The sequence below is a fragment of the Cebus imitator genome, unplaced genomic scaffold (assembly GCF_001604975.1).
Source record: "Cebus imitator isolate Cc_AM_T3 unplaced genomic scaffold, Cebus_imitator-1.0 Scaffold0, whole genome shotgun sequence".
In the NCBI taxonomy this organism is placed as follows: Eukaryota; Metazoa; Chordata; class Mammalia; order Primates; family Cebidae; genus Cebus; species Cebus imitator.
Window position 1 is genome coordinate 7,464,350 of NW_016107315.1, and position 10,984 is coordinate 7,475,333.

Consider the following 10,984-nt stretch of genomic DNA (forward strand, 5'->3'; position numbering starts at 1 on the left):
GAGAATTGCTTGAGGCCTGGTGCTTGAGACCAGCCTGGGCAACACAGCGAGACCTTGTCTCTAAAAAAATAAAAAATAAATTAGCCAGGCACGGTGGCGCACACCCGTGGTCCCAGCTACTCGGGAGGCTGAGGTAGGAGAATTGCTTGAGCGTAGGAGGTGGAGGCTGCAGTGAGCTATGATCGCACCATCACACTCTAGCATGGTGACAGAGCGAGACCCTGTCTCTGAAAAAAAAAAGAAAAAGAAAAAAAGAGAAGAAGAAAAGTAAAGAAAATACAGACCGTGAGGGAAAAAAGAAATCTCCAATTCCACCTTAATCACATCACACACTACAAGAACTAGTTATCTCCCCTCAGTGCCTCAGTTCCCACACCTCCATGGGGCATCAGAGGGGCTTCATGAAGGGGCCTGGGCTGGGCACTAGGGCGCTTCATGGTCCAGGCACCAGGCCCTGTCACTAGCCAGACACGTTGTACTGTCATAGGCTCAGGACTGCACACTGGGCACCAACAAGGCCAAGGCTGGGCATCGGGTACACTGCAGAGAGCTGGGCCCAGGAGGCAGTGTCACGGGCTGGGCACCAGGAATACCGCTCCAGGGAGGTTCCCAACAGCACCATCACCTTGTGGCCCTGGCAGGGCCTTGCCATGACCACACTGCCTCCTTCAAAGAGTCCTGCAACTGCCACAGCCAGATAGACCCGCAACCTGGGGCAGACGCCTACTCCCCACAATCCTGAACACACAAACCATGTGTTCTAGAATCTTGGCACGGTGGAGGTGCCCCACCCCCTCTGCCTCCACAACCGATTAGAAGGAGCAGTGAGGACTAGATACCTGCTTGCCATGGCCTGTGGGTCGGGGGATCTTCAAGGCCTTCTTACATCTCCACTTCCTTCTGCCAGATTAGATCATCAGCCGTATATTGAAGGTAGGGCTTCAGGGTCATGGGGCGGAAGCTAGAGGGGTCTGTTTGCCAGGGTGCCTGTGTCGGGCTGTCCTCATGCCTGAAGGGCCTCCGTGTGTCCATGTCCTGATGGGTGGTACATCCTCAGCAGACTGGGGGCCCAAATGGCGCCAGGGCAGTTCCAATTTCCAGGGTGGCCATGAACACAGGAGAGAAGAGCCTTATTAAAAATGGGGGAACACAGTGGGTGCGATGGCTCATGCCTGTAATCCCAGCACTGTGGGAGGCCAAGGAGAGCAGATCACTTGAGGCCAGCAGTTTGAGACTAGCCTGGACAACATGGCAAAACCCTGTCTCTACTAAAAATACAAAAATTGTCTGGGCATGGTGGTGCACATTTGTAATCTCAGCTACTTAGGAGGCTGAGGCATGAGAATAGCTTGAACCTGGGAAGTGGAGGTTGCAGTGGGCTGAGATTACACCACTGCTCTTTAGCCTGGGTGACAAATTGAGACTCCATCTCAAAAAAAAAAAAAAAAAAAAAAAAGAAGGAACAGACTAACATCTATGGAATGAATGAGCTTGTTTGGGAGGCACAGTCATAGGAAACCCATCTTGCGATGATGAGGAAGTGAGGTTGAGTGCCCACTCTCTATCAGCGTGGCTGAGACTGAGTGAGGTCACAACACCCTTGTGGCAAGCATCGCCAGCATCCCCATTTCACAGTGGGAAACAGGCTCATGGAGCTTTAGTGGTTTGCGAATGCTGGAGCCAGAATTCAGTACCTGTGTTCAGCAGACTTTTTGGGGGTGAAAGAGGATGACATGTAAATTTCGTGAAGCATTCCATAGTTTAAAGAAAAGATTGATTGTTTTCTTAGAGACAGGATCTTGCTCTGTCACCCGGGCTGGAATCCAGGGTGCAATCCTAGCTCACTGTAGCCTCAAACTCTTGGGTTCAAGTGATCCTCCCACCTCAGTCTCCTGAGTAGCCACTGCACCTGATTAATTTTGCTTTTGTAGAGACAAGATCTCGCCATGTTGCTCAGGCTGGTCTTGAACTCCTGGCCTTAAGCCATCCTCCCTTCTGGGCCTTCCAAAGCTCTGTGATTACTGGTGTGACTTTCTTCCTTGCTTATTGTTTGTGCATTACCAGTCCAGACTGGGCCAATTTAAAATCTCCATCTCACATCTGGTTCAGTGCAGCCTGCTCTCCTCTCACCCCTGTTGCTGGGGCCAGTGAGAGTCAAGGAGGGAATGGACACTCATCTCTACTCACTTTCTTACAGGGTCACATGAACCACACCTCCAAGGGCATGGTCTGTATCAGGGTGGCCCCTGGAGCAATGCAATGTGACACTACTGTTCTTTAGGGACAGGTAGCCTGGCCCACTTGTGCCCCATCACCTATCCTCTGGCTGACAGCTCACCCCTGTGATTATTCTCTCTTCTGCCTCTCACCCCCAACCATCTGTTTGTGTAAACTATGGGCAGGGATGAGTCCTGGGTGATGGCTTATAACAAGCCCACGAGTTGGCTGGTTCTCACTGCCTGGTGACTGTAGAATGTGGGGCACCTGCTGCCCCTGGCCTTTGGTTGCCAGGTTTTTTTGTTGTTGTTGTTTTGTTTTTGTTTTTTTGAGACAGAGTCTGGCTTTTTCACTCAGGCCTGAGTGCAGTAGCATGATCTCGGCTCACTGCAACCTCCGCCTCCCAGGTTCAAGTAATTCTCCTGCCTCAGCCTCTTGAGTAGCTGGGATTACAGGCACGTGCCACCATGCCTGGCTAATTTTTTGCATTTTTAGTAGAGACAAGGTTTCACCACGTTGGCTAGGCTGGTGTCGAACTCCTGACCTCAAGTGCTCCACCCACCTCGGCCTCCCAAAGTGCTGGGATTACAGGTGTGAGCCACAATGCCTGGCCATTTGCCAGTTTTGAGGCAGTAGGAAAAGCCCCTTCCCACTTGTGCATGAGTTAGTGGCTGCTTATGACAGGGCTGGGCTGGAAGGCGGCTCTGTCTGCCTCAAGTCTGCTGTGTCCAGGGGTGTGAGGGCTGCCCTTTGCTGCCTGAGAGCCTTCTTCCTCAGGGCCCTGGGTCCGGGGCTGCGGTCAGACCAACATATCCTGCAGGATGGTGAAGGGGAAGCTGGTAGAGGTAGGCAAGTGGCCGTGGCAGGTGAGCATCTTGTTACTGGGCACGTACATCTGCAGTGGCTCCCTCATCCACCACCGGTGGGTCCTCACGGCTGCACACTGCTTTCAGAGGTCAGTCATCGGGGGCTGGGGACTTTGCTTTCTGGCCTTGGGGTCCCTGGTGAATCTAGGGATCTGGGAGCAGGGGGCCTGGCTGGGTGGTCCTGAGCTCAGGACCCATCTCCTCCCTTACCTATGGACTTACCATTGGTGACCTGCCTCCTACCCATGGTCCTGCAGATCCAAGGACCCCAGCCAGTACTCTGTGATGGTGGGAGTCCGTCAACTCCCAGAAAATGGCACTCAGCTCCTGGTCACACACATCATGATTCATGAGGATTTCAACAATTTCATGTCTCAGAACATTGCCCTCCTGAAGCTCAAGAACTTCGTCTCCTGGACTCCCCTCATCCAGCCCGTCTGCCTCCCCAACGTCAAGTTCAGGTCATCCATTGGAAGCATGTGCTGGGTAATTGGCTGGGGAAATACAGGACAAAAAGGTGAGTGAAGGCTGGCAGAGGTTACAAGACGCTCTCCTTGGAATACAACCCCATCACAGTCTCCTTCATTCCTTCCTTTATTCACTCATTCACTCAGTCAGCAAAATTTCCTGACCTCTTGATACAAAGATATACCCCAGTGATCTAGTGTAAAAGACGCATGTGGCCTGCATAGACCTCGGTTCCCAAAGTTAAGTGAAATGCCAAGTGCTCACCTTGCAGCATGGCAGGAAGTGAATTCTTCGTTATTAATGGGGTTCCCATTAATGGCACGAGGGCCATGATCTCAGGACATACTGAGGTACTGAGGCTTCTCTATCTAACTGTTGCTGGTTATTCTGAAGTATCCCCAAATTCCTGGAGGCCTGGTCCCTGTTGGTGCTCTCCTTGGGTTCTAGGATCTCGGAGGCTTTGTGGGGGCCTGCTTTCCAGGGGGTGACATCTTGGGACTCTAGGGTCTTGCCACCTTGCTGGTGGCCAAGGGGCAGAGCTCAGCTCTTCACCCTCATAGAACCTGAATTACTGGAGAAATCTCCTCTTGTCCTCCTTGTCATTTGGTGCCTGGATATCACTCCAAGCCCCTTGGGACACTTTTGCATAATCTTTTTTAATGAGCTGGGGCTTTTTCAAAAGTTAGGCTCCGGGCTGGGACCTTTATCAAATCACCATCCCAGGAAATAGCTCTCCCTCCTACCTTAGCAAATGTGGACAACTCTGTGATGGGGACATGTCAAAAAGCTGAGGGGATGACAAGGCCAACTCTCTGTCTCCTCAGTGACCCCAAGTACCCCCTACAGTCTTCAGGAGGTGGCTGTCAGGATCGTGAACAATGACATCTGCCAACACCGGTACCAATTCCTCTTCTTGAAGGACAAGAAGAGCTTCATCGGGAATGATGTGCTGTGTGCCAGCCCCGAATGGGGCTTGGATGCTTGTCAGGTGCAGAGCGTGTGGACGGGGGCAGGAGAAGGCTTTCAGAATTCATGCATTTCTTTTCACACAGCACTGGGAGACCTTATGAAAATCTCCTGGTTCTAGATCCTTGAGGAATCGCCACACTGTCTTCCATAATGGTTGAACCAATTTACATTCTCACCAACAGTGTAAAAGCGTTCCTGTTTCTCCACAGCCTTGCCAGTATCTACTGTTTCTTGACTTTTAAAATACCATTTGACCCACAATCTCATTACTGGATATGTACCCAAAGGAATATAAATCATTCTACTATAAAGACACATGCACACGTATGTTTATTGCAACACTGTTTACAATAGCAAAGACATAGAACCAACCCAAATGCCAATCAATGATAGACTGGATAAAGAAAATGTAGCACATATACACCATGGAATACTATGCAACCATAAAAAGAATGAGATTGTGTCCTTTGCAGGGATGTGGATAAAGCTGGAAGCCATTATCTTCAGCAAACTGACACAGGAACAGAAAACCTAACCACTGCATGTTCTCAGTCATAAGTGGGAGTTGAGAAATGGGAACACATGGACACAGGGAGGGGAACATTGCACAACAGGGCCTGTTGGTGGGGGGGTTGGGGGTAAGGAGAGGGAGAGCATTAGGACAAATACCTAATGCATGCAGGCCTTAAAGCCTAGATGATGGGTTGACAGGTGCAGCAAACCACCATGGCACACTGTACCTGTATAACAAACCTGCACATTCTGCACATGTATCCCAGAACTTAAAGTAAAATGAGAAAAGAAGAGAAAGTCTCCTTCTCCCGGGCTTCCATTCAGCCTGTAAAATAAGGGCGAAATACTCTTGTACCTGTCCACAATGAAGGTAGCGATGGCGGTCCTTTACCACTTTTTTTTTTTTTTTTGAGACGAAGTCTCACTCTGTCACCCAGGCTGGAATGCAGTGGTGCAGTCTTGTCTCACTGCAACCTCTGCCTCTCAGGTTTAAGCAATTCCCCTGCCTCAGCCTCCTGAGTAGCTGGGACTACAGGCACATGCCACCACACCTTGGCTAATTTTCTGTATTTTAGTAGAGATGGGGTTTTACCATGTTGGCCAGGATGGTCTCAATCTCCTGACCTTGTGATCCACTTCCCTCAGCTCCCCAAAGTACTGGGATTACAGGCGTGAGCCACCTCGCCTGGTCCGATTTACTACTTCTGAACATCAGCTACATGCTCAGATGTGGGCCACGTGCTGGCAGAACCCGTTTTGCATAAATGACTTTCATTCTGCAAGCACAGAATGAAAACTTCTGCCACCTGCCGCTTGCACCTTCTATTCAACATTGGTTTTGAGACAGCATTTCACTATGTTGCCCAGACTGGTCTCAAACTCCTGAGCTCAAGTAATCCTCCTGTCTCCCAAAGTGCTGGGATTACAGGCGTGAGCCACCATGCCCAGCCTTGTTGTTTTTTAAGAATAAGCTATTGATTTTTATTTCTCAAGTCTATGATTTTTGTGCTTCCTAACACATGAATTATCCTCTTTTTGTCTTTAATTCCTTTGCAAGTGTCTTGAGCTGAATGTGCAGTGATAATTGATGATAATAACAAATAATTTATTTTTATTCTCTCTTGTTTGGTATTAAAAGTACTTTAGATCAGGACAGTTCTATGTGCAGTGTTTAGGCCCACATCCTGTGCAATATGTGATATTCTTATTACTCAACATTCTAATTATAGATTTTAGTTGTTTTTATGTTAACGTTTTGAAAGTTATTTTTTCCCATTGATGGAGTGACTCACATTTTGTTACTGAACTCTGGTTTTATTTCACTGTGGTGAGAGAACGCTTACCTGCAGTGGATCTCTTTCTCTCCTCTTCTTCTCTCGTGTTCTCACTTTCTCTGGGCCCCGAGAGTCCCGTCAATCCTATCTCAGGCAGGGGTCCTCACATATCATTGCTAGTGTGATTCTCACTGGCTTGATTTTCTCCTTCATCTACCATTTGCCCTGCCCTCAAAAGAATACCAACTCATATCTGTCTAATATGTGTAATTAGGCCGGGCATGGTGGCTCATGCCTGTAATTGCAGCACTTTGGGAGGCCAAGGTGGGCAGATCACCTGAGGTCAGGAGTTCAAGACCAGCCTGATCAACATGGTGAAACCCTGTCTCTACTAAAAATACAAAAATTAGCTGGGCTTGGTGGTGCACACCTGTAGTCCCAGTTACTTAGGAGGCTGAGACAGGAGAATCACTTGAACCCGGGAGCCAGAGGTTGTAGTGAGCCAAGATTGCATTATTGCATTTCAGCCTGGGGGACAGAGCAAGACTCCATCTCAAAAATAATAATACTATGTGTAATTAAAGGTATCTGTATCTTTGAAAAATACACAGTGTTGCTGTGTGTGTTTTAGTTGGTATAAATTATATTGTGCTGCCTATTTCATCCTGTAATTGTTTACTGAGGCATCTGAATTGGTTAAGATATTCAGGTTAAATGGTTTTATTCTTTCAAATAATTGCCCCATATATCCTATGTCAAATTTTCCTTCCTTCCCCAAACATCATTTCGGGCAGAGTTCATAATTTTTAGTCATTTTCAGTTATTAAATGCCTTGTCCCATTAAAAGTTTCTATTTAAATTTAAACTTCACTTCAGAACCCCCCCGAGCCCCCAATCTCTGGTCGTCCTAGGGATGAGGTGCCCTGCCCTGCCAGGAGGTCAGGAAGCTGGCCTGATGTCATCTCCATGGTGTCATCCTCCATGGTAAGGCCATGGAGTCCTGACATCCCCCAACGTGCTCCGCTTGTTATTTTCAAGAGCTCCTTAGATATTTTAAATATTGACCTCTGGTTGGTTTTAGACAGAGACAATGCCCTATCTTAATTCATCATCTGTCTTCAGTGAGATCTGGTATCCTTTACTGAACAGATAACCTTAGTTTTGATGCAATCAAGCCTAACACGTTTCTTCAGGCTTGTGAGTTTTGTTTTTGTTTTTTGAGACAGTCTTGCTCTCTGTTACCCAGGCTGGAGTGCAGTGGTACGGTATGGCTCACTGCAATCTCAACCTCCTGGGCTCAAGCGATCCTCCCACCTCAGCCTCCCAAAGTCCTGGGATTACCTGTGTGAGCCACTGCATCCAGCAGAATCTTATTTTTAAAAGTATACATCATCCCAAGTCATAAAAACATGGTCCTATATGATTTTGGTTTAGGTTTTATTTTTCATTTTAGAGACAGGGTCTGGCTCTGTTGCCCAGGCTGGAGTGCAGTGACTTGATGATTATGGCTCACTACAGCCTGGAAATCCTGTGCTCAAGTGATCCTCCCGCCTTAGCCTCTAGCGTGGCTGGGACTACGGTGTGCGCCACCGTGCCTGGCTAATCTTATTTTTTCTGAAGACAGGGTCTCACTATGTTGACCAGGCTGGTCTGGAACTCCTGGGCTCGAGTGATCCTCCCACTTTGGCCTCCCAGAGGTTGGGATTACAGTGTGAACCACTGTGTGCTGGTCTTGTTTGTTTTAATTAGCTTTATCATTCTTACTTTTCACATTCAGAGTTTTCATTCCTCTGAAGCTTTGTTATGGTAGGGTGCAACTTCGTTCTTCTCTGTCTGGTGAGCCAATGTCGCTGCCGACTGCTACAGACCCCTCATTTCCTGCAGACTTGATGCTTTGTGTAATGTGTGTCAGGTGTCCTCCCGGGTAGACATCAGGTTACTGGTTCTGCATTGCCCCCACTGGACTATTTTTTTGTTTCTATGCCAGTACCCCACTATTTCTATAATTATAGCTTTCTCATCATAGCTTTAAAATATGTGTAACTATCTGGTAGGTCAAATCTGTGCCCAACCTGTCTCTCCTTTCTCAAAACTATTCTAGAATTTAAGGATTATTATCCTTCAATATCAACTTTAGAATCAGTTGTCAAGTTCCTGAGAAAATCCTGCCAGCATTTTAAGTGGAATTGCTTTGAGAGATTAATGCCTGAAGAATTGACATTGCTCTAATTTTTAATGCTTTTACCCTATATTGAATAGACAAAAGGCATTTATAAAACATATATGGAGAATAAAGAATAACATTAGCAACATCCATGTACCCACCAGCAAACCTAAGAAAGAGTCCCTCACAGACCTGGGAAAGCTTCCCTGTGGTCATTCCTGCATCTCAAGCCTCAAGTGCTCTGACTCTGCCCCCAGTTATTTTGCTGGCTGACATTTGCTCATGGCGCCTCCACTTCCTTGTGTGCTGTGCAGTGTTTTCAGGAGTGAGGACATGTTCCTTAGAGTGTTAACCGTAGGACTACCCTGAGGTGTGGCTTCAAAGATAGGTTTCTCCAGACAGAATCTATGTCTGCTTCTGCCAGGTGCCTGCAGGTATGACCAACCCAGCATCATTTTACTTATTTACTTACTTTTAAGTTCGGGGGTACAAGGGTACCAGGCTGTGAAGACTGAAGCTCAGATTTGCTCAGTTTGACAAAGGGCCTTGGGGGCAAAAGCTGTCGCCTGGGCTCCACTGACATCTCTATATTCCAGCCCTCATTTAGGTTTTCGTCTCTGAAGAGTCTATATTTTTGCTAGTTTGCCCATGCATTTAAAATAATCTATTTTTTAAAATCTCACATTTGTAGTTATCTTTAGCAATAAGGTTGGTATCTTGTCTTCCATACTGCAGGAAGCCAAATGGTGAGAATTGACATTTTCACATTGTTTTAAGGTGTCTCGTCTTTGAACAACAGTATATCTGCACACTGATGTAGGTCTTCCCTTATGTTTTTAGGTAGTTTATTACCTTTTTTTTAAGAGCCTTATGCATTCTTCATTAGATTATGTCCTGTAAATATTGGTGTTCATTGTGTTTTAAAAATAAATACAATGAGTTGTTTTTCTGATTTATAAAATTTTCCGACATTACGGAAGAGTGTAAAGAAAATTTTAAAAAATCGTAAGTAACCCACTATCACCAGAAATAACAGCTATGACTTTCTCATGTATGTCATTCTTTTTTTTTTTTTTTTTTTTTTTTTGAGACAGAGTATAGCTGTGTCACCTAGGCTGGGGTGCAGTGACTCGATCTTTGCTCACTGCAACCTCCGCCTCCCAGATTCAAGCGATTCTCCTGCCTCAGCCTCAGCTGGGACAATGGGCGTGTGCCATCACACCTGGCTAACACTTTTTTTTTTCTTTTTTTGTATTTTTAGTAGAGATGGGGTTTTACCGTGTTAGCCAGGAGAGTCTAAATCTCCCCACCTTGTGATCTGCCCACCTTGACCTCCCAAAGTGCTAGCATTACAGGCGTGAGCCACCGCGCCCAGCTGATGTATGTCATTTTAAACAATCTTCTTTTCTATAAACCTATGTTTGCACAAAAAGAGGAGAGCTGGTTTGCATTTCAAACAGCTCACTCTGCAAGCAGGATTTCAGGAAAGAAAAAGACCAACGGCAACGGCCTTGGAGGCCCACCAGGATTTAAGGGGAAGGCAGAGGAGGGGACGGGGATTTAGGGTCAGAGTTAGCAGGAAAAGGAAGACAGAGGCCGGCGTGGTCCAGTGTGGAGCTTATGTGCCACAGAGCTCATCCTCAGCGGCAGGCTCAGGCCGGGGAGGTCCTCCTGCTGCCATCCTTATGCCACCCCTCCTTTTCTCTACAGGTTGACTCTGGCAGCTCCCTTGTCTGCCAAATGAACAAGACCTGGATTCAGGTGGGAGTGATGAGCTGGAGCTTTAGCTGTGGGCGGCGCCACTTCCCGGGCATCTACACCAGCACTGCCCACTTCACCTCCTGGATCAGGGCTCAGGTTTCTGACCTGAGGTTCGTCAGTAGGGCTGGCCCTTCCTTCCTGAGCCCAGTTATCCTCACTGGCTACCTTCTGCTGGCCTCCTTGGGCTCCCTGTGCTCCTGTGAGTGGTGTTAAGGACAGCTGCTCCCAGAGGCTGCTTCTCCCTCCCCTGTGTTCTGCCCTTTGAAGTGCAGACCAGAGGTTGCACAGGATGGCAGGGCAGAGTGGCCCCGGGGGAGGGTCCAAGAGCCGCTGTTATTTTCTGTTGTTCAATGAAGATGCTTTTGAACTTGGAGCCACTCAAGTGATTGTCTTTCTTCTTGACCTCGGCCAGAGCCCTTCACAACCTCCCTAACCCCCAGGAAGTATTGGCTGTTCTCTTAAGCTGAGCCTCCCCCGATAGCGTTACACCATGTCTGTCTTGTGCTTGTTGTGTGACCCTGAGAGACTGTTCCCCTCCCTCTTCCTCCAAATGTGGGACTGCAGCCCCGGCTTAGTCATCCCAGCACTCCAGCAATCCCCCAGGTCCGCATGGCCCTCCCCATGGGTATGTGATAGACAGTTTCCCTCAGGCCTTCCGGTGAGGGCTGGCCTCTTCCCAAGAACCTCACCATGGCCAGATCACAGACCAGATCACACACTCGTGGACTGTGTTCCAGAACCCACGGGCCTCT

At 47.9% G+C, this 10,984-nt stretch overlaps 1 protein-coding gene across 1 annotated transcript; it reads left to right on the forward strand.

Annotated features, from left to right (window-relative positions):
* The first annotated feature begins 818 nt into the window (after positions 1 to 818).
* Positions 819 to 10,602, forward strand: LOC108299315 (putative serine protease 46). The gene is made up of 4 exons (XM_037736854.1): positions 819 to 933; positions 2,995 to 3,172; positions 3,341 to 3,600; positions 10,182 to 10,602. Exons 1-4 carry the CDS (start codon positions 849 to 851, stop codon positions 10,184 to 10,186), a joined length of 528 nt encoding a protein of 175 aa, XP_037592782.1. The 5' UTR covers positions 819 to 848; the 3' UTR covers positions 10,187 to 10,602.
* Positions 10,603 to 10,984: the final 382 nt, after the last annotated feature.

Excerpts from the sequence above, each read along its gene's own strand:
- LOC108299315 (XM_037736854.1), top strand. The coding sequence starts at position 849 with ATGGCCTGTGGGTCGGGGGATCTTCAAGGCCTTCTTACATCTCCACTT. Across the intron at positions 934-2,994 it reads TCATCAGCCGTATATTGAAG|GGCCCTGGGTCCGGGGCTGC; the intron begins GTAGGGCTTCAG and ends CTTCTTCCTCAG. Across the intron at positions 3,173-3,340 it reads GCTGCACACTGCTTTCAGAG|ATCCAAGGACCCCAGCCAGT; the intron begins GTCAGTCATCGG and ends ATGGTCCTGCAG.